General features: G+C 36.7%; 1 protein-coding gene across 11 annotated transcripts in view; it reads left to right on the forward strand.

Annotated features, from left to right (window-relative positions):
• Positions 1–24,406, forward strand: part of CDH12 (cadherin 12) — a 565,327-nt gene that overhangs the window by 535,898 nt on the left and 5,023 nt on the right. For all 11 annotated transcript variants that reach the window (XM_065052613.1, XM_021298011.2, XM_065052615.1 and 8 more), the window contains 4 exons: positions 5,880–6,016; positions 12,414–12,535; positions 14,141–14,258; positions 20,077–20,328. In XM_065052613.1, coding sequence (XP_064908685.1) covers positions 5,880–6,016; positions 12,414–12,535; positions 14,141–14,258; positions 20,077–20,328 — 629 coding nt within the window. The remainder of the gene's footprint in view (positions 1–5,879; positions 6,017–12,413; positions 12,536–14,140; positions 14,259–20,076; positions 20,329–24,406) is intronic.

Consider the following 24,406-nt stretch of genomic DNA (forward strand, 5'->3'; position numbering starts at 1 on the left):
GAGCTGGGTCTGTTCAGCGAAGAGAAGAGAAGAGAAGAGAAGAGAAGAGAAGAGAAGAGAAGAGAAGAGAAGAGAAGAGAGAGAAGAGAAGAGAAGAGAAGAAAGAGAAGAGAAGAGAAGAGAAGAGAAGAGAAGAGAAGAAGAGAGAGAGAAGAAGAGAAGAGAAGAGAAGAGAAGAGGAGAGAAGAGAAGAGAAGAGAAGAGAAGAGGAGAGGAGAGGAGAGGAGAGGAGAGGAGAGAAGAGAAGAGGAGAGGAGAGGAGAGGAGAGGAGAGGAGAGGAGAGGAGAGGAGAGGAGAGGAGAGAGAGGAGAGAGAGGAGAGAGAGGAGAGGAGAGGAGAGGAGAGGAGAGGAGAGGAGAGGAGAGGAGGGAGAGGAGAGGAGAGGAGAGAGGAGAGGAGAGGAGAGGAGAGGAGAGGGAGAGGAGAGGAGAGGAGAGGAGAGGAGAGGAGAGGAGAGGAGAGGAGAGAGAGAGAGAGAGGAGAGAGAGGAGAAGAGGAGAAGAGAGGAGAAGAGAGAGAAGAGAGAGAGAGAGAAGAGAAGAGAAGAGAGAAGAGAAGAGAAGAGAAGAGAAGAGAAGAGAAGAGAAGAGAAGAGAAGAGAAGAGAAGAGAAGAGAAGAGAAGAGAAAGAGAAGAGAAGAAGAGAAGAGAAGAGAAGAGAAGAGAAGAGAAGAGAAGAGAAGAGGAGAAGAGAAGAGAAGAGAAGAGAAGAGAAGAGAAGAGAAGAGAAGAGAAGAGAAGAGAAGAGAAGAGAAGAGAAGAGAAGAGAAGAGAAGAGAAGAGAAGAGAAGAGAAGAGAAGAAGAGAAGAGAAGAGAAGAGAGAGAGAAGAGAAGAGAAGAGAAGAGAGAGGCCAAGAGGGATTTCATCAATGTTTATAAATATCTTAAGGGTGGTTGTCAAGGGGATGGGTCCAGACTCCTTTCAGTAGTGCCCAACAATAGGATGGGGGGCAATGGGCACAGACTGAAGCATAGAAAGTTCCATCTGAATATGAGGAAAAACTTCTTTACTTTGGGGTGCCAAAGCACTGGAACGGGCTGCCCAGAGAAGCTGTGGAGTTTCCTCTGGAGACATTCAAAACATGCCTGCACACATTGCTGTGCAATGTGCTCTAAGTGAACATGTTTAACAGGTGGGTTGGATCAGATGATCTCCCGAGGTCCCTTCCAACCCTAACTATTCTGTGTGATTCTGTGATAAGGTGTCCCTACATTATTGAAAAGCATAGAGAAAATACTTAAGCCAGTATTCTGTGACTGTCCTCCTTTGAAAACAATAAAACTTTTGGAAAAGAGAGCTGAGAAAAGGAAATTATACTAAGCACTGATGATGACTACAATATATTTTCGCTGGTAGAAAGATCAATAGAAATTTTGTATGTATGCGTATGTATATAGAATGTAAGGAAGATTTTTGTATGAAACCATAACAATGTAGCTTATTCATTGTCAAGGTAAGACTAGCAACATTAGAATCCTCAGCTAAATTTTGGAAAATAGAAAAAAAATGCCTGTTACCTTGTAAAGGACCTTTTAACTTTCTCCTAAGCTCCCCTTTTTGAGCTTGTTCCAAACTGCAATATGCTTTCCTTTGCAAATTTGAGAACAGCTTTGAAATCCCCTCTAAGGACCAATTCATGGGCAAATAAATGTGTACTCTGTATTATGTTTAAGCACCAAAAAATAAGAAAAAAAAAAAGATAAAAAGAAAAAAAAAAGTAATATGTTGTAAGCTGTTGCATGCTGCAACTTGTTATATGATTCATTTGTTACACTGTGTCACCACTGCTGTCACTGTCAAGATAGAACAACAAATAAAAGCTTTGGCAAGGTTTACAAATTTTGGTGAGAATGGCCTCCAGTGCTCCCAAGGCTAGGCAGGCGAAGTCTTACCCTCCACATTTTTAAGGCCAAATAACACAACCCAAGTCCTGAGTTTCACAGCCTCCTTAGCCTCCTGCCAGCTTCCATCCCTCCTGAGCACGTTGTCATGCATGTTTCTATAGCAGGAGCAGGACAGCTGTCCAGTTCTTTCATTCATGGTATAACAGTCTGAGGCAACTACAGTTTTTTGCTTGACGGCTCAGAGTTCCTGTTATCCTCACAAGGGTGATTTGCTGTCACTCGTGTATTCAACAGTGCTTCATCAAGCACTCTACTGTCTTCTGTGTTGGAGTTGGTGTCAACGTGATCTTCCCTGTTGTCTTCTGCTCTTCAAAAGATGAGCCCTCTTTCAGGGGAGTGCTCTGTGAGACCCCATGAGCTACACACAGCCTCACTGTTTAGCCGAGATGAATGCAAATCATTCTTGGAGGTCTTAAAAGGTCAGTGTGTGTCTTTGTGAACACTCTGGATGAGAATCCTTCAGACTTTATTCTTATTATTTTGTAAAGCAAATATTTCCATTCTGACTCTTCTATCCTACTTGATGCACAAATATAGCTATTATTGGGAAGACCCAAACAATGTTAGCAAAGATATATACTTCCACACTTATGCTACCCCCACTTCAATAATTTAAACTGAAATACAGTTCTCTGATAGGAAACATATTCAGGGTTACATATAGTTCAAAGTTTCTTCCCTACCACTGAATATGAACAACATACTAATGTCCTGGTACTCAGAGGTGCCAGGCAAGCCTGTTCAGGTGCTTCTGGAAAATAACACTGCTGTTTCCTTTGTCAACAAGTAGGGCTGTGCCAGTTCTCCTTAACTTTTCAAGGAAAGAGTTGCCTCTTGGGATTAGTGCAGTTATCCATGACCTGTCTCATAGGGACTCTGAGCAATCAAATGAGCCAACTTCAGTTGCTTCAAACTACTAGACCATGACTAGGAGATTTAGACAGCTGTCCTAATACCAGTATTTCAATGATGTTCCTCTTCGTGTCACAATCTAACAAAAATGTCAGGCTTTATGTCCCACATACCTGCGTTTATCTCTGGAAAGTTACTGATTTTTCTGGTTGGAAACACTTTTCCTATTTCTTCTCTTCTTGAAAGCATTTTTTCCAAGTGAAAGACAGATCTCAGGCAATACTGTTGGCCTTAGAAACAGACTAACTCTAGCTGTGCAGCTTGCAAAGAATCTACATTGAGTGTGAGACTGCATGAAAGAGTTCTTTGGGGCTGTAAAAAGAAGACTTCAGTAAAAGGAACCTGCATTTCTTTTAAAGCCTTCCCCAAAAGTGACTTCCCTTTGGGATGTTCCAAAAACACCCATTTGAAAAGCAGACAGATGGAGTGCCATTCACTCTTTTACTAAGTCTTACAGACTTACTGAAGTATCTGGGAGCAGAAGAGCTGTCTATAAGAGGATTTGCTGCTAGATATGTTTTCATAGGTGCTGCACATGGACAACCAATAAAAGGAGGAAGAATGGCTTGTTTGCAATTTTTCCTGTAAATAGATTTATTTTAACCAATACATCTTCAATACTTCCTCCTACTCCTCTTGCATCTGTAGTCTAATTGAACATATAGCTTTTTAGGATAAGAGGAGCTGAAATGACTGGCTGTTCCAACCCTAATTTCGCCATATGTGTAGCACACATAGAAAGAAGAAAGGGATAACTTTGAAGATAATGCCAAAGTAGGGAAAAAATAAAAGTACTAACAATGCTAAAAATGCTGACATAATAGTTTCTACAGTATTAACACATGTGAAGACAATTAATTTGGAAGAACTACTACAGTTCTTTTTGTATCAAACTGTTAAATTCCACAGATCTGCTGAAGCCAACAGGAATTTTGCCAGTAGTTTCAGCAGGAGTAGTGCTAGTCTCTCAGTGCTTATTGTGGACTTTGATCCTGCTGATGCTTATGTTTAGGAGCAGTCATACTGGGCTTGTGCATGAAGTTTATCACCTGCATGAATGCTTACAAATAGACTATCAGATTCTGTTCATACAAACATTCATACTTGAACTCAACTTCAGACATGGCAGTGTTCAAACTGGGAATGTTTTCTGCAGTTTCAAAGCCTCCTGGTAAAAGAGGCTATCACCTACACTGTGCTTTGAATTAGGTTCTGTACTTTCTTCACTGGCTCGTACTGTGATGTGTAGGGTACTTAGACAAAGCTCATCTTCCTAGGGTGAAAGAAAAGCAAAATTAATTTCTCTGGCTTCAACCTCATTTATTTATTTGTGTGTGGCTATATACTTAAGTTTGGAAGGTATTATAATCGATTAAACATGCAAAACATGAAAGTGTAGTTTTACTGTTCTTGAAAGAGCATGTCACTGTAATGAGATTTCATAAAAAAAAGGGCTTACATATTTTTCATCATTTTTATATCAAGGAAATTTTGAACAATGAGATTGATATTACAAATGTGGGTAGACAATATTATCATATTCAAGAAAATGTGCCTACTCCGTAAAAAGATGTATGTTACCGTCAGCAAATAATTTCTGAGGCTTTTCAAAAAAAGCACTAAACTGGTGATGATTTCTGTCAATTGATGAAATAAGCTATTTCATCTACTCATAGGATTTTCTTGTGATTTATATTAAAAAAAAAAAAAAAAAAATGTCTCCAAAGGAGCATGATGCCTTATTTGTAAGGTTTTTTACTATTCAGGTCTTCCTGAGCATTCCTGAGTCCCAATGTGAGATATTTTCTTCAGGAATATCCCATGTATTGCTTTCTACTATTGGTTCATTCTATAGCAATAAACGTGTTTTATCATTACATTCTTTATTTATTCCTTCCTAAATCGCACTAGTCAGAGAAGGAAATTCTAACTTTTATTCTTATTCTCACTGGTTTACGTGTAATGAGGTGTCATAGACACTTTCCTCTATCCTTTATAATCTTCGAAATGCACTTGTTGAGTGCCCTTTTCTTCTTATTACCTAATTCTCACAATTGGCCTTCTCAATTTCATCCTGCTTAGATTTTGAGAAACACCACCAAGGTATGAAGACACAATAAAAAGGCAATTAGTAGCTTGCAACACTACTTCAGAAAAATTGTTATTCTGTTATGACTACAAAACAGTAGCATCAAATGTGAAAATAGACTTTCAAATTAAGTAGCATTTAAGGGAAATGGATTTAGAAAAATTATCATATTATTTTTAGGCAGCTATGTTTACAAGTGTATCTCTGCTTTCTATTAAGTCCTTGCTAGTAAGAAAATAACAAATAAGTACACATTTTGAGTTTTGAATCTGTTCTATGTTCATACTGTTTTACAAACAAAGGCTCAGGACAACAACAACAACCAAAAAAATAAAATGGTATTGCCCTGTTCTTCATAGCTCCAGTGAAAGTTGCTTGTTCTTCCCAAAGGCAAAAAGCTTTCTATTGCTCCTAAGGATGTGTGGGAATAAGCATGCTCTTCTCCATCTCCCATACTATGACTCTTCCAACATCCCTTATGTGATGGATCTTTGAGTGGACTGTGCCAACAGCCTGCGTAGGTCCACTAGGACACATCTTTGGAAGCCCAGTGAGTCCAGTCTACTGCAGCTACAAGTGGATGTAAAGAAACCACATCTGATCCACTCTTCATTGCTAATCATACCTTAAGCATTATTTCACATCTTTTCTCTTTTTTCCTCCAAGTCTTTTTAGTGCTTTACAAAGTGACCGGTGCAAGTGATAAGGGTCACAGAAGATGCACATCAACTTCTTGGGAGCTCAAAGATTTCAAATAATCTGAACACCAGAAGTACTAGATCTTTTATTATATCACCTTTTCCCTTGAGCATTTCAAATTCACAAAAAATAAATAAACAAATAATTATTTATTTTCTTCTTCCTGCAGGGAAGAGAAAAATAACAGGACTTGAGCTAGCTAGACTGCTGTTATGGTAAATGAGTAATCTTTGCACATTTGTATCTACTCTGTTTAATATTTTTCACACACAGATACTTCATCGATTGGAAGAATGATGTGGACAACTACTTTACAATAGATGCTACTGAAGGAACCATTGCCACTAATGAATTACTGGATAGAGAAAGCACAGCACAGTACAATTTCTCTATAATTGCAAGTAAAGTTAGTAAGTATGACACAAACTCAATTAATATGCTAATGTGATGTTTTTTTCAGAATGCAGTGCTCAGACATAAATATGCTGTGAACAGTGCATGTATTACCAAGTGATTATTTTAAAAGGCCCAATAAATATCATTTTGCCAGACTTACTGTTAGGCTAAGTGTAATGTTCAAACAGCTCTGTATAGTAAGGTTTTCCTAGTATCCCTCATGTACTCACAGTTCCCTCAGAACATGAAAAATATTTTGTCAGCACAAAGAGCATGGGAAGGTGTTTGGAGGCTTTCCAATTCTTATTTCTGATTTTGTAATTCACTCCATATAAAATTAGGTTAGCCAACAGGTCTGTCAATCTGCCTTTTGAAGGTAGAAAAATTTGAAGACTCAATTCTAAGACAAAAAATGTACACTAAAATTGAGTAAAATTTAAGTCCCTAAATGAATTTATCTGTGTGCTGCATCTTTTCTCTTGTGTTTTCTCTCCGCCCAAGACTTTATGCCTAACCACTTGTTTTCTTTTCTGTATGATTTGTGATGGGGCTTTTTCTCCTGGTCTTTCTGTCTTCTCCTGCACCTTTTTTTTTTTTATAAGATCTTCCTTCTTCCACTGTATTGTGCAGCTGCAGCTTTCTTCATTGTCATCCTTCTTTGTAGCATTCCTCCTTCGTGATCCTGCCAAACTGGAACTCCCTTTGAATACAAGTCTTTCGGTCACTTAGTAGTTGTGTAAAGGCCACAGAAGTCTTTCTGTTGACATCCATAGGCTGTAGAAGAGGACCTTTGCTGTATTTCTTATCAATTCATTATTGGTTATGTGTCCAGAAACGCAAGTTTCTAAAGCAAAGAACATGTTTTCCTCAATGTATTGATTGAGACGGAGTCTTCGAAAAATAATACATGCTACTAACAGGAAGAGAGAGATTTTAGAAGCAGAGGAGGTATACATTATTTAATATATATATATATAAAAGAAATACTCAGTTTTGTTTATCTCAAGAATAACCATAGGCTCACGCCCTGGATCCTGAAAATATAATGAGGACACTAGTCAAACGAAAACTTGAAGTTTATCTGTAGCTTGGAAAAGGAATACACTAACAGAGGAAACTAACCTTTCACAAGTGATTGAGTATATGGAGGTACATGTGCCTGTTTATATTGACAGAAAGTCCAACAGAACTGTAATTTGTTTCAGAGAAGCTGATAGGCAGGTAGGTGCAGAAGGGAAGTCTTGTAACAATGTATGTTTCAGTAAACATTAACTATTTAGACTTTTTGTTGGACAAAGAACATTTGAGATTTGTAAATTGCTTCTGCAGTAAGGCGGCAGTTTTAATAAACTTGGTGGCAGTCTGTTTATTATTCCCAAGAGTAAGTAAAGCTAACTAAAACCTCCAAGTCTACTCATCTGTGCACCTTTCTGGCACATATGTAGTAATATCATGTTTATGTAGAGCTGTAGCAGGTAGGCTATATTATGAAATTTCCAGTTTTAACAATTGGCTAGTTAAGATTCTACACCTGACACATATTTATGATTCATTTCAGCACACTTCAAAATCCTTCCACAATGACCATTATCCATACTACTAAAAACAACTGCCATACCAGTACTACTCCAGTAATTGGCAAGATTTTGGAGGATTTGAGATATACTGGCTGTCAAAACTTTACATGCAGTTGTCTGACTAACAGCTAGCACAGAAATAAAGGCTGAGGCTTGAGGGATGACACACTGCACACAACCAGAAGAGGTTAGAGAGAAGAAAACATCTGAAGAAAATGAGGGGGGAAAATTACTATATTTGAAGAATTTCTGCTGTTAAAAAAAATACCACTTACTAAGTGTTGATGTAGAAACTGCCATCTCTCATTATATAAAAAGTACACTGAATAGTGCCTTGAAATATACATGATTACCTAAAGAAAGGGGCCCAGTATTGCAACCAGTTGTATAATTGTTCCTTCCAAACATCTGATCTAAACGTTGTCTGGGAAGCTATGTCCAAATAGTAGCATAACTGACTCTTGAGAACATCTTAGATGGGTACCCGTTGTGGGGTGATGGATAACCTACTGTCATGTTCAACACCATATACCATTAAAAAATCAACCTTTATATAGGACAAAGTATATGAACAAGGAGAGGATTTTTCAAACTCACTTTTTTTCCCCCATTTCACTTCCCAGTTTCTCTTTACTTCTTTTCACTCTTTGGCTATAATTCATTGTAGGTTTGTTGTTTTTTTTTTCTTCTTAGAGTAAATCAATACCCTAGTAGCCTTTACAGTTGCTGTTTCTGAACATTTTTGATACCACAGACTCTGTCCAAACTAATAAATTAAACATGGCTTGCATTTGTTTCAAGCAGAAATACCAGCTGGCACTGAGTAGCCTATTTCTATGCTATTAAACACTTTGACCTTCCAAACAGGGTGGCCACATGTAAATTGATTTTTTGAGTCGTCTCTTGCACATACTAACTTCCAGCACATGCATGTGAATTGTCTGCAAGACTACTAGTTGTCCAGACCAAAACTGTGCCAAAGGCTGCTGTAAGAATGTAATGATATTAAAAAATCACAGTCCAGTGGTCAAAAAATTCTCCAGTGTGCTGCTTAGTTACCTAGTACGGAAATGGTTTGTGCATCTTACAAGAGATAAAATAGATGAGATGCGTGAGACCTTATTTCTGCTCTCCTGTCCTCAGGGTGGTTAGTCATGGTTGAAAATAAATATAAAGTAACCATAATCCTTCCTGTTCAAATCACCTTCCCAACTCCCTTAACTGTAGGCTCAAATTTTGTGAACGCTGAGAAAACCTCAGCTTAAATCTCAAGATGGGCTTTATCTTCTCCTGCATACGATAAATGGAATTAAGGAACCACTAGTTCTCAGGTATCTTGGATTTTCACAAGTTAATTAGTCAAATTATTTTACATATTTTCTACTACTGTAATGTACCTGAACCATAAAGATGTTAACAGTTGAAGGTATTCAAGCAAAAGAAGGAAGCAGGGTTGTCACTGTCTTACAGACAAGAAAATTGAGGAAGGAAGAAGCTGATTAATTTGCCTGTATCTTACAGGCAGAATTGAAACCTGAAATCAGTTTCTTAATTCCTAGGCTAATGATTTAACCAAATTCTCTCCTTGTCTGTGTAATGTGGATTTAAAAGGCATGATCAGATGTTTTCAGTGACTCACTGATATCAGCATCTACTGTGCTAACAGGGCTCAAAAATATTTTATTATGAGACAAACAGCAAACAAAACAAAAACAGAGAAAATGGAGGTCAAGTCTGCAAAGTGTTATTTCAAATGCAATACCTCATCCTTGTTCACATCAAGTATTACACATCTTTGTAATTATATATCAATCCAAAGCTGTACACAATCTTCTTTCTGTCTTCCTTTTTCATACGTGAGTAGTTAAACTGATATTAGTGCAAATCAGAAAGAAAATGAATCATATAAATAAAGTGAAACACAGAAATAGATCCATCTTACGCTGTAATAATTCTGCTCACTTTGATGTTTGAATTTTGCTGACCATTTATGCAAGGTAAAAGTCTGCCTTGCTACAATAGTTGGCAAGAAAAGATTTTGAGCTCTAAGATAGCTCTAAAATAAGTCATAGACCATCAGTAAGAAATAAATGTGAAAAATTCACTCATATTCATGTACATTTCCAAAGCATGCTATCCTATTTTGATCTTGAGGGAATGAAAATGTCAAATCCCTGTGTTCATTTTGAAAACAAACAGTCCTATAATATGTACACTGTTCCAAGAAGCTGAAAAAATAATTTATGCAAGATACTTCAAAAAAAGATAGCCTAAAAAGACTTCTTATAGAAACTGATATGTTTAACTGAAATTATCAGAATCAGCTGGTATCTCCCATGTACATGATGCATAAGTTTTGGACACATTCTTTCTTTTACTGGAAAGACATTGTTAACGTATTTCTGAAAGGAAACAAACTAACATCTATAACTATACTTTCATGGCAATGCATAAATCTCTAATATGCTTGAAGAATGTATCCTGAATATGGGGGACTACAGTAGGTCTGTGGATTCCCTGACGGAGGGTATGGGAACAGAGATTGACCTTGAAGATATTAAGGTGTACCTGTGAGAATGAGGGGAATAAAAGAGTAACATTGACGATAGCAAAATTAGCCAATGATATGTTACTATTGCAGCCTGCAGCCAATAGCAAAAAGACACATGAGCTGGAAAAGACTATATAAAAAAGCATTTCTGGCAATAACTTGAGACTGCTCTTTGTACAGAAGAACTTTGTCTATGTCATTTGTCCATCTCAACCGCAACATATGGAAGGTCAATCTCTGTTCCCATACCCTCCATCAGGGAATCCACAGACCTACTGTAGTCCCCCACACCTGAACTCCTTTTGTTCATTGTTGTACCTTAAAACAAACATACAAAAATAAAAGGAAAACCTGAATTAGTCTGTGTGAGTTGCTGTGTTCTTTGCAGCAGTCACTGCTAGGAGAAGTTTTAAGTTTCAGCCAGTAATTGCATGAACTTGACATACTCAGGGCTTTTCTGATCTCTGTAAATATTCAGAGTTGGGGTCCTGCCCTCTACTGATTAAAATAACTTCTTAATACTATTATAAAAGGGAACCAATTCAATTGTGAGCAAACAATCTAGATTTCTTCTGTCTCTTCAAGCATCTAAAGAACCACTGCCTAATTCCCAGCTGCCAGACCAAACTCTGTCTTCATTCATACTGCACAATGTCTTTTTCCACAGAGACATTCTGCAAGTAGGGATGATGCTGAACTGGAAATGATTGAGGATTAGAAGAGAAATTGTTAGATATGGTTAGTATTAATTATGTTCATAGGAAAGAACCGCAAATATTGTGTGATTTGGGTAGTGGCTTTTTTGTTTTGTTTAGTTGTTGTCGTTTGATTGTTTGTGTGGGTTTTGGTTTTGTGTTTGAGGTTTTTTGTTTGTTTGGGGTTTTTTTGGTTGATTGTTTTGTTTTTTTAGATTTCAAGCTGTGTTTGTAGGGTGGTCAGTTTAACCACTGTGTGTCATCAGGTAAAACTCACTTCTACTTGCAGCTGGTCATACTTAACTAGGAAATCATTGGAGAAAACCATTTGGCTTTGACATAGGCCTCTTGAAAACCCTTCATTTAGTAGTTCCTAAGAACAAGAAAGAAATGAAAAATTTCCACAGTGCCACCAGGAAAAGACTTTGCCTCTTGCTGTGTTAGCTACAAACAGAAATGCAAAGGTTTATATGAAGCAAGCAGCTAATGTAAATAATTTGAAGGGTCAATTTATGTCTGAAGATTCAAGAAAACTGTTCCTGTACTTAACCATGACCCCATGCTCTCAATTCTACACCACCGGGTTTCATAGCATAGATTCATTCAATAATTAAATGTGTCTGTATAGTGGCAGCCACCCTCCTCAAAAGCAAAACGACAAAATAATGATCCTTTTGACCCACCAATTAAACTGTCACGTTTTTGTTGTGTTTTTTTGTTTTTGTTTTTGTTTTTTTTTTTTTAATGTATGTGCAAGGAGTTTCAGCATAAAGTTAAAAAGAATATTGTCTGCTTTACATAGAGTTTCTGTCTCCTTTTTATCACACACTGTATTTGCAAGCGAACTTGTTTATAAAATGCACCTAGTGACTGATTAAGATTATCTGCATTAGTAGGACAGTGGAAAGAAGCATAACGTATACTGTTTTTTAGCCTTTCTTTTGCACTACAGTATTTGCTGCTTGCAAATACTTATGCAGTTACAGAAATATCTATTACAACATGATCTAATGGTTTAATGACAAGTTGAATGCTAGCTCTACATGTTTCACTGTTAAATTTGCCAACGATTAAGTCTGGCTTTCAGTGAAATTTTCCTTTGTATCTTTTTCTCTTACTTTTCTCCCTATTCTAAATTGGTATGATCCTCTTACCTCCTTAATATCTTGAAGACGTAAGTAGTGGCTAAGCAATAAATATTTATTTTCTGCATTCCATTCTGGAAAACAGAATTAAGTTTTAATCATTGGAATAATTTTCTGCAGACTCCATGAAAGGTGATCTGAGAAAAGTTTGCATCTTTAATTACCAGTACAACTTCAAATTCTTTAATTTATGTTCTGATAAACATAACCATGTTGATTGGTTCCTTACTCCATGAAGAGTAATGGATCAAAGTCTGGTACAAAGTAATAAGAAGTTTGCTTCTGATTTCTCCTTAGTACAAATAAAAACCAAAAGGAAGTCAAGGGCTTTTAGAAATCACAATACTGGGATCAAAACAGTATATGATAGCTCTTGGGCACTGGTGATGACAACAAACATAAATAGTATTCCTTAATGCTTTTCTCCTAAAAATCATTTATAGGTAACCCACTATTAACCAGCAAAGTCAACGTTATAATAAATGTCCTGGATGTCAACGAGTTTCCTCCTGAAATTTCAGTTCCATATGAGACATCTGTATGTGAAAATGCCAAACCAGGACAGGTATTTCAAATTTGCAATGCTTGCTTTTTCTTTCCTTATTCTTTATAGCAATAGAAATGTATGGGTTTGAAAATGACATCATGGTTAGAATTCTTTTGCAAATAAAATGCCTGTGTTGGAAATATTCACCTTTTGAATTCTGTTTATTGACCTTTGTGGTCTATTTATGTTCCATTTATTTTTATTTTCCCTGATTATATGGGCCTGTGCCATCCCCTACTGTGCATTTAGTAGCTGTGACAGAAGAAAGATTCCCATTCTTAAAGACAAATAAATGTGGATAAATGGAGTAGGATGGATTACACACATTTTTGTATCCTATTCTGAGAAAAAGAACCTAGAACCCTGAAGACAATCCTCCTGAAAGTTTGTTTTTAAAATCAGTTTTAAATATATTCATAGTATGCAAAACTTATTTCAGATTCAGAATATCATCTTATACCAGGAGTGATGCCAGTATTAATAGAGCTGGCCTCAGAATCTGTTGGCATGTGCTCCTTCTGCACACAATTTGTGCAATTAGACACACTGCTGCAAAGCACCAAAACCAACCATCGTACGTATTAACAGCTTAAGTTTTTTCCAAGATAAGACTTGGAACTGCAACTGCTCAATTTTGAGAGTTACTGCCAGCCATGGAAGCAACATATTCAGCCTGCTGTGTAATCAGTGCCTTCTTTTTATATGTCTGTAATATGTAATCAGTCAATGTGATTTTTATTGACTTTAATACAGATTTGTTGATGACTTCATATGGTATTCCTATCTCACCTTTGTGGGTCTTTTTGTTTTGTTTTGTGGTTTTTTGTTTGTTTGGTTGTTTGTTTTTTTTTTTGTTATTTTTTTAGTATGTTTCAACTAACTACCATACAACCATATAACCTTATTTAACTTCCAGTTTATAAAATACCTTTAGATGGTACCTTATCCAGACACTAACAGTAGAAAGGGGAACGTTTTACAAGGAAGCACTGAGCTGTCAAATATTATATATATTTAGACCTTTGTTACATTAAAAACAAAAACAAACAAACAAACAAACAGCTTTCTTTTTGAAAGATCAGTGGCAGTCCTACTATGAAACATTTTGATTGCACTGTGTTTACCTGCAATCTAGTAGATAGGACTCTGGGACTCAAAGGTTCCTTCGTGCTTATATGGTACAGACCTTTCAACCCTCTGTACTTTGTTTCAAGCTGTAAAATTAGGGTGAAGCTTTGTGAAGTACAAAAATATGTACCCATCATAACAGTGATAGTAGTAGTAGTGGATAAAGTGAACTGTCTTTAAGTAATCACTCACCCGAAAACAATCACTAGTATTTTGATGCAAAAGACAAATGTTAAATACTTCTGCTATGAATATAGGGTAAATCTTCCCAATTTCCTTCAGATCAAAACAAGACCTTCTGAGACATCACAAGTCTTCTGGAGGCCATAGTATTTAGACTTCTTGCCTGCATTGTCAAATATATTAGGGGAATGAGAGTAATCCAGCAGGATTTCACTTTCATTGTTTCATTTTGGTGTTCATTTTGTACTTCTATGAAACTGCTTCTTTTAGAAGAGCAAACTGACTTCAAAATTAATCTTAATCTGGTTTCAGGTGATACAGACTGTCACTGCTGCAGACAAAGATTTGTCACCAGCTGGGCAAAGGTTTTCCTTCAGACTGTCAGCTGAGGCTTCCAACAAACCAAATTTCACAGTACATGACTACAGAAGTAAGTCGCTTACCCATATCTCTCTTTCAGAGCAGGAAGCTGTGATTGCAATGACAAATATTTTTACTTTGTATTCCAGTCATGTCTACAGACTAACTTTATAATTCTACATTTCTAATTGTTAAACTATCTAGGATAAATATTAAAAGAAATTCAGGTCTTGCACATTTTCCCATTTTATAGGACAGTAATTGTCAGAATACCAAAGGCCGAAATTCCCCTACAGGCCTGCAAAAACACTGCTACCTGTTTTATTTTCTTCTTTTTATCATTCAGTATCTCAGGAAGAACTCATATGCCAATACAGGTGTAACTTTAAACCAGGCACTATTGTACCTTGTTTACTATTACATTGCTGTTTTCAAAGAACCGAGTTATTGTGCTTTCTGGAGGCTGGATAGTCCTGCAGAAGGATTCGTTCTAAATATGGGCAGTGCTGCTGCAGTATAACATCACACAGCATTCTTAATAATTTGCAGATTAATATAATTAACATATCTGATTTTTCCTCCAATATTTGTCATAATTGATCATACTTTTTCCCTTGAATGCTTTTGATAAATGGCAAAGAACAACCCAAGATGAAAAAAAATGATCCTTCTTTCTACTGTAAACATCTTCAAGTACTTCAAGTATGCAGTCTTGTGAACAGACACAGAGAAAACTTCATAATACACTGCAGTAAATTTTCATCATTAATCAGTTTAATCAAATATGAAAAAAAACAGATTATCAGCTATTAGTTGATCTTTAAGGAACTGATATGATAAGCTTTTTGCAAGAAAGGGTTTACATTACTTTACAAAGAACGAACTCTTAAAGGAATCCTATAAAATTCAGTAACATTCCTTTGCCTATTTAACTATGTAGGTTGTAAGTATTAGTTTTAAGAAAAAGTATGTGATTCTTAATTTTTAAAAATTTGTATTAATCATATTTATTATTATTTTAAATTTAAATTTGATACAATATTTGGTAAAGGTAATACAATGTAAAGACAATACTATGACGTAAAGGTTCCTTTCTTGAGAATTAAGTAACCCAAACCCTAAAAAGTGCTAGAAATGGATAATACACACAGTGAAAAAAATTGCAGAAGCCACTGATTTAGCCTTTTTTAAAACCACTTAAGTATACAACTCACATTATTTTTGAAGCCATGCACTTTTGTCAATGTTAGGTGATACAAAATTAAAGCTAACATAAAAATTATTACACAAGATAACTATTAATCATTAAAACCTCTATCGTTTAGAAAGTTCATGAATAAATAAATTTGAAACAGCAGAAGAATAAACTATGCGTTTTTCCTCCTTTAATAAGGCTCTTCTGTGAAGATGACAAAGCAAAAATGGTTTATGCCCAAATTTATTTGTGACTTCTATCTTGGTATGTCACACATAGCTAAAAGCATTTTACAGATGAGCAAAGAATTTCACTAGATGACTTGTAAATACAGTATATAAAGAAACCAAAATAATTCATAATATTGCAGACATGAATAGCAGGAACTTATAAAACCAAAAATATGTAGACCAGCATTTTATCAGAGGATATCCAAATAATTTCCTTGAGGCAAACAGCTCAATTTATATGAAGAACAACCTTACAACAGATTCAAGCCCCCCCTTACTTCCATTCTTGGAATATTAGGTCATTAATCTTCTCCAGAAGTATTTATAAATGTTCTGGCATTTCAATATCTAACTATAATTATGCCGAACAAGATTTCAGTTCTTTACATCTGTGTCCCACTGGACTTAAAATTTTGGATAATGCTTATGTTTCCTTCACCTTTATGCTGTACTGTAGTTTCTGTTATTTTCTGTTGCCCTACTTAGCTGTGGGTAGCATTTCCCTGCAAAACTCCGCATGATGAACTTTGCTACTTATTATAATTTAAAAGGAAATAAAATATTCTCTATATACTGATCAAAGAAAAAAATATACCTCTTTATAGTTTTCTCATACTTTACATTAATTACTTCCCTTCTTTCACTTTTCAACACATTTGAAGGCCCATATGGGTAGTATCTTCATAATTATGTAGTCTTATAAGATGAATACTGTAAATTTCTAAATACCCTTGCTCTTTCAGACAAGATTTCCCTAGAGTAAGAGCTTTAATTTCTTTATTTTGGTTCATTTACCAAAATATACTTTAATTTCACCAAGATTTAACTTTTCAAATAACTATGAACTACTGTTTTAAACATAAGTCTTCCAGTTCTTCTTGGGTCTTTTTAACATATTTAATTTCTCAAAAGAATCTTTAAATTTAAAAAGACTACAAAGTAATTAAAGTCAATGACCTTTCTCATTTACAGCTTTTGTGAAGTGTGCTTAACATGTAAGTCTGGTGAGGATATTGCTCAAATATTATTAGATAATTACATTTTCCTTTTTAAAATAGTAATGGTAACATGGAAATAATTTTGGATCTCAATACTCTGTTGACAAACTTTCTCTACTGTATAAAAATAAATGCATTATTCCCATAAAAAATTGAATAAGGAACCAATACACATAACTTTTCATGCATAAAAGTTTGTGTGTGAATGTACTTATATACACACACTCTTAAAAGCATTTCTTGACACTAAACAAGAAGGACATTAGTTATTGAAACACAGGGAATACAGAAAAAAAAAACTTTTGTGGAATATTTTCCAACCATAAAATATTTCTTAATTTTTTATTATTTTACAGAGCTATTAGAAAAATCTGTCCAAAGAGAAATATTGTGCAATATTTTAAATATCTTCTGGCTTTTGTTTGTCAGAAAGGTGAAAGTTCTGCTCTGTTCAAAATTCAAAGGTATAATAACACAACCTTACTTTCACTACAGAAACATTTTAAAAACAGAAACACCGTTATTTTTTGAGTCAGTAATTATGTTAGTACCAAGCAGGTAATTTGTGAAAAGAATTTTGATATTTTTTGAGCAAACAATGTTTACAATTAACACTTTTACAAGTGAAGATGTCATTTAACGTTTTTACACACATCAGGAAGCCAAATAAGCAGTGCTAGTCCATACAGCTAAAAATAATATGAGGTGTGATTTTACAGCAGGTGTAATACGTTTATAGCGCATCTAAGAGAATAAACTTTTCCAGGTTCCATACTTCCTCATAATATAATTTAATGAGGATAGAAGCAAGACAGAAGCTCAAGGTTGACATTTGGAGCCTCTATAAATATAAACACAAGTAAATGTTATGTTTCTAGACTGCGCCTTCAACAGCACAGAGACCAATCCACCAGCTGTGAATACAAGTGAGATGCCCTGGCAGAGCTAGAGTGCTTCCAGCTGAACTGCCTACCTTCTTCTTTCCACTTTGCTGGGCTCACTCTGCTCCCTGGAGGGCTGCTTCCCTGCTGAGGACACACAATTGTTCATGTAAGAGAGAGAAAATTTTCTTTCTCTCCAGACTGTCACACACATCCTGAAAATGAATTTATTGCCAACAGACCAAAGAGCCAGAAGCTGTGTCAGCTTCAAGCTGCAGCTCCAGACTGCTTTGTATGGGGTTCAAACACGTGCCTGGGTCTGTATTTTCAAAAGGACCTTGAACAATAATAGAAATAAGAATAAGAATAGAAATGAGATTAAGCTGGATGACTTCAAAATAGATTTAAAATTCTTTATACAATTCTTTATACAGTGCAGATTATTTGGATGTCCAAGCCCCAAAGAGTGGTGGTGAATGGAGTCAAATCCAGTTGGTGGCCATTCACAAGGGGTGTTCCCCACGACTCAGTATTTGGGCCAGTTCTCTTTAATGTCTTTGTCAATGATCTGGATGAGGTGATTGAGTGCATCCTCAGAAAGTTTGCTGATGGTCCCAAGGTGTGTGAGAGTGTTGATCTGCTTGTGGGTGGGAAGGCTCTACAGAGAGATCTGGACCAGCTGAATCATTGGGCTGAGGCCAGTTGTATGAGATTCAACAAGGCCAAGTGCTGGGTCCTGCACATGGGTCACAACAACCCCAGGCAGCACCAGAGGCTCAGGGAAAAGTGACTGGAAAACTGCCTGATGGAAAAGAACCTGGAGGTATCGGTCAACAGCTGGCTGAACATGAGCCAGCAGTGTACACAGGTGGCCAAGAAGGCCAACAGCATCCTGATGAGTATCAAGAGTAGTGTAGCCTGCAGGACTAGGGAAGAATTCGACCCCCTGTACTCAGCAATGATGATACCACATCTCAAATACTGTGTTCAGTTTTAGACCTCTCACTACAGGAGAGACATTGAAGTGCTGGAGAGAGTTCAGAGGAGAGTGATGAGGCTGGTGAGGGTTCTGGAGCACAAGTCTTATGAAGAGTGGCTGAGGGAACTGAATTTGTTTAACCTGGACAAAATAAGGTTGATGAGAGACCTTTTCACTTTCTATACCTACCTGAAATTAGGTTGTATCACAGAGAGTGTCGGTCTCTTCTCCCAAGTAGCAAGAGACAGGACAAGGCGAAATGGCCTCAAGTTTCTCCAGGGAAGGTTCAGACTGGATTTTAGGAGAAATTTCTTCACAGAAAGGTTTGTGAAGCACTGGAACAGGCTGCCCAGGGAAGTGGTTAAGTCACCATCCCTGGAGGTGTTTAAAAGATGTGTAGATGAGGTTCTTAGGGACATGGTTTAGGGTCAGAATTAGGTTATGGTTGGACTCAATGACCTTGAGGGCCTCTTCCAACCTAAATTATTCTAAGATTCCATGATTATCACAAAAAGAACTAGCTGAAGATGGAATTTGATTTGATTCAAGCAATTCTCACACATTTTTCTTATTCAAATGTAAATGTCACTGAACCTGACGTGGACATGTGCCATGTCAGAATTTGATAAAAAGAGGACTTCTGAAATAAACATTTTGTCAGCCAAGTGCTTTATCTATGGTGTCTGACCATAACATATCTCACTTTCGATATTTAAGGTTCCTTTTTATTGTCCTTAATTGGAGATGCACACAAGTATTTGATTGTTGAGTTCAGAGTCCTTAATCTTTCTACTACATGACAAATCTCTGAGAAGGGGTAAAAGTCATAACATGGACAGCAAGTGACCTGTTCTAAAGATACAATAAAGCACATGGATAAGATGACAAAATAGTGACTGCTGCAGGCTACCTTCATTCAGATCTATCAGCTAATTAATTCCCTGCTAATTTAAATTTGATTTTGCTTTCGATGTAACTCTTTTAGTCTGCCCATCATTTTCTTGTTATACTGTTTGATGGAAGAAAAGTAGTGATAAATGAATATCTACAGGAAAGAAATGACAAAACATAGCTTCTAGGAGTTCTGTACACATTAATGTCTAATTGATGGAAAATGTGCTGATTATAAATTATTCAGTTAATTTCTGTACTTATTTTTAATGGGGCATGAATGTTGCAGGGGTTTTGTGTTTTGTCTAGGTATATGACTTTCAGTTTTAAAGGGAAATTAATTAATTGAGACTTGATTATAAATCCATGTGCAATCAAAGTCCTTTAGACCACAGACTTGGAGTATAAGGAGAAAAGAAAAACTGAAAAACCTGCCTAATCTAATGTCTGTAATCCTTTTTTTTAAATTATTATTTATGTAATCTTTGAAATTTTAGCTATCAAGCTAACAAATTTACAAGAAATTGAATATTATCTAATGCTCTGCAAAAAATAGCTGTACCAGTCAGAATACAATACCTTATTTAATGATAAAACAAAGTAATTAAACAAATCATGTCATTCACTGAGTTTCAAAAATGGAATAGCTGCCTATTGCTAATGATGAATTGAAGCACACTATAAATCCTGTAATGATTGTGTTGGGTTTTACAGACAACACAGCTGGGATTGAAACCAGAAGAAATGGTTACAACAGAAGGCAGCAGGAGCTGTACTTTCTTCCAGTGGTAATAGAAGACAGCAGTTACCCTGTTCAGAGCAGCACAAACACAATGACTATCCGTGTTTGCAGATGTGATTCTGATGGTACCATCCTGTCCTGCAATGTGGAAGCAATCTTCTTACCAGTAGGCCTCAGCACAGGAGCACTGATTGCAATCTTGTTGTGTATTGTTATACTTCTAGGTTAGTTCTCATGAAACCATGTGAAATACATTAATTTTTCACCTGTGAATTAATTTTTTGTTGTTTTGAGCTTCATCTGCTTCACCTATTGTTTAAAAAAAAAAGCCATTGAAAATGTGTGGCAGCTTATGGCAACTTTTATGCTTCTGTATTACTAGAAAAGCTTCCCAAAGCACTGACCGTGACTGTGAATCTTCTAACACCTACATATTTCCTATTATTTGAATAGAATCAGCTTTCAGTGGAATCCAAATGATATTTTTTTTTTCTCTGAATCAGTTTTGTTTAAATACTTTGATTGAAGAATTAATATTATTACTTATTACTAAGGTAGACAAGTCCTACTAACAGTAACAGCAGTAAAGACTGGGTAAGAGCCTTTGTGTAATTCTTCATACCACCTTGAGCAAAAGGATGTCCATATATAGGCTATATATATATATATATATATATATGACCTTAATGAAGTGATAACAAAATAAAACCAACTTTGTGGCTTACACAGGCACAATGTGAACTGCAGAAACATGTAGATACCTCTTTGCACTTCAATAGTATAGTAATTTACCTCATAAGTAAATGACTGCAGACTCAGGACTACGTAAATAGCTTTTGAACAGCAGTGAGTAAAAGTCGGAATTTCTGTTCTGTGTAAAAATGTTATGTTGTGAGAAAAATGTTGTTTCAAATCAGAACAAGAATGGCAAATGATCATGCAATAGGAATTAACATGCATTCTGAAGTATTTAAAACCAGAACAAAACAAAAAAAAAACAGTTATTGGAAGTAAGAAGAATGTTTTCTCCTTTACCACAATTCCTTGGGACTACTTTTTTACTTTCAGGAGTTTTCTGGGTAAAAGTAGTCAGGGATGAAGCTCAGGATCAAAGAAATTTAAGTTATTTTCACCTGAGAGATGAGTGAATTAGAGCTCAGTCTTTAGTCAGGACTTCCAGGTTATCTAAGTTCTCTGTTACAGAGTGAAATGCCTAGAAGCCCGAAGCACATAGCTATAAACTAAGTCTTTCAAGCTGCCACCTTTGTGTTCAGTAATCTGGACAGCATGAACTACACAGCTGAGAGCTTTGTGTTCTTTGTACAGGAGTAATTTACAATGGCAGAGGATCTGCAGAAACAGGAATAGCTGGTCTGAATTTCCCCCAAATTTGTGAGGTGATCATGGAGGCTTTCAACAGAACTGTGATTTTTATTTTTATTTTTTTTTTCCCTAATGGTTTGTTGAAATAAACACATTTTTTATTAAAACAAGCAAACAAACAAGCAAACAAACCAACCCCAGTGTATTCAATTAAAAATAATTATGCCAATGAACACTTTACCAGCTCTGTTTTTGATTGATGCTCTTGGAATATAAAAAACTAATGAAGGTACTTTAATTCCCACTTCACACAGAATGCCAGACTGAATTACAGAGATTGTGTTTGGAAAATAAGTTTTAGTCCTTTAATAATGCCCTTCATTCTAGTTAGTCTGGCCATATTACCCAGAGAAACTAATGTATAAATAATGAGATCTCCAGTGCTGTGTGCAACATAGAAGAATGGCATTTATTTTATATCCAGACTTTCCTCTTACTGTTCCATTGAACAATTTTAAAACTGCTTTTGGATTTTCATTTCTTGCTGTGAATCTGGCTTGATACAGAGTCCTTAAAACTGTAGTTGAAGTTGTTCTTGTTGAACTCATCTCTACACAAAAGACGGTCAACCTATTACCAGAATCAGGAGTTATTTTAGGCCACACAAGCCTGTTCATGAATTTATAGTCATGGCAACTCCCATGTTCATTATTGTGTTATTTCAACAACAGAACTTAGAACACTGCCATTTCTACCAAAGGCAGATAGGGAACTAAAAATAACCTAAAGGTCAATTTACCACAAGCAGATTTTGTATTCAATGAAATACATCTCCAAAAACAAACTATTGAAAAAAAACCAAACAAAACAAAACACAAGCTGATTGTCACTGACTTGCCATTTGGAATAAAACCAGTTTGTAACATTTTGTATTATAAAGAATCACAAAATCACAGTTGGAAGTCACCTCTGAAGATCATCTAGTCCAATCTCTCTGCTTACAGCGGGGTCAATTAGAGCAGATTACTCATTATACAGTTGTTTTTTCAATATCTCCAAGAATGGATACATCACAACTTTTCTGAGTAACATGATCCAATTTTTGACCATTCTGGCAGTAGAAAAAGCTTTTTTCTTATGTTCTAATTGAATTTCCTGCATTACAATCTATGCTCATTGCCTCCTGTCCTGTCACAAGGCACCACTAAGAAGAGTTTGTCTCCATCTTCTTTACTTCTATCCACCAGGCATTTATACATATTGATAAGATGCCCCTAAGACTTCTCAAGGCTGAACAGTTGCAGCTCTCTCAGTCTCTCCTCATATGGCAGATGTTCCAATTCCTTAATCATTTTTGTGGCTCTGCACTGGGCTCACTCCAGGAAGTCCATGTCTGTCTTTACTGAGGAGCCCAGAACTGGACCCAGAACTCCAAGTGTGTGAGACCAGGACTGAACAGAGGGGAATGATCAGGTCACTAGACTTTCTGAAAATGCTCTTCCTAATGCGGCATCAAATACTGTTGGCCTTTTCTATCAAACTAGTATCCAGACAGTCGGTCAACCAACAGCATCCACAGGATGCATTTATTCCTCTCCATGTGCAAGACTTACATTTCCCTTTGTTTAACATGATGGGGCTCCTGTTGGCCCATTCCTCCAGCCTGGTGACATCCCTTTGAAAGTCAGCACAACCCCTGTCTTGTATAGACTGCACATCTGCTGAAGGTGCACTCAACCCCTTGAGTACATAATTAGTGACTGGCCTCCCACTGATCTTTGGGCTGTTGTTCACAACCTTTACAGACTGGTAGTTTTGCCAGCTTGGCAATTCACCTCACCAGCTACTTGTCTAGTACACGCTTTTTCAGTTTTTCTGAAAAGGTTGTTATGGAAGACAGCATTAACATCTTTGCTGAAATTAGGACAAAAATAATGCACTTTTCCCCCTCCATCCACCAGTCATATGATTGTGGAAGGCTATCAGGTGGGTTTAGCACATTTTTATCTTAGTAAATCCTTGCTGACTACTCCTGATCCCCTTCCTGTTCTTGACAGATTTGAAAATAGTTTCCAGAATTACTTGCTCCATCACTTTCCTCAGGATAAAGGTGAGGCTGTGTGGTCTGTAGTTCCTTAGCTTGTTCTTGCCTTTCTTTAAGATAAGAGTGACACTTGCTTCAGTCCTCAGAAACTTCTTCCGGTCATAGAATCATAGAATGTCTTGAGTTGGAAGGGACACGTAAGGATCATTGAATCAAACTCCTGACCCTGCATAGGACAACCGCAAAGCTCATACCACGTGTTTGAGGGCATTGTCTAATTGCTTCTTGAATACCATCAGGCTCGGGCTGTCACTGCCTCCCTGGGAAACCTGTTCCAGTGCTCCACCACCCTTTGGGTGAAGAACCTTTTCCTAATGTCCAACCTAAACCTTGTGAGGAAGCTTTAGACCACAATGAGATCTCCTCTCAGTCTCCTCTTCCCCAGGCTGAGCAAATCAAGTGTTTCTAGCTGCTCCTCATACAGCTTCCCCTCTAAACCCTTCGCCAACCTCATGGCCCTCCTCCGGACACTCTCCACTGGCTTTATATCCTTTACATACTGTGTTGCCCAAAACTGCATACAATATTCCAGGGGCAGCCACACCACTACAGAGTAGAGTGACAATCATCTTCCTTGACCAGCTAGCAATGTAGTGCCATAACCTTGCAAAAATCATCTCAAGTGACCTCACGATGACATCGGTTAACTCCCTCACCGCTCATATGCATCCCATCATGTCCTATGTACTTGTGCGTGTCCAGTTTGTTTAAGTGTTCCTAACCTGATCCTCTTCTACCAAGGATAAGTCTTTCTTGTTCTAAAATTTCCCTTTGGCCTTAGTGACCTGTGATTCCTGAAGAATGACCTTACTAATAATGACAGACGGAAAGAAGCCATTGAGAAGACTGGCCTTTCCTGTGCCATTTGTCAACAG

Source organism: Columba livia, chromosome 2 (assembly GCF_036013475.1).
Source record: "Columba livia isolate bColLiv1 breed racing homer chromosome 2, bColLiv1.pat.W.v2, whole genome shotgun sequence".
NCBI classification, from domain to species: Eukaryota; Metazoa; Chordata; class Aves; order Columbiformes; family Columbidae; genus Columba; species Columba livia.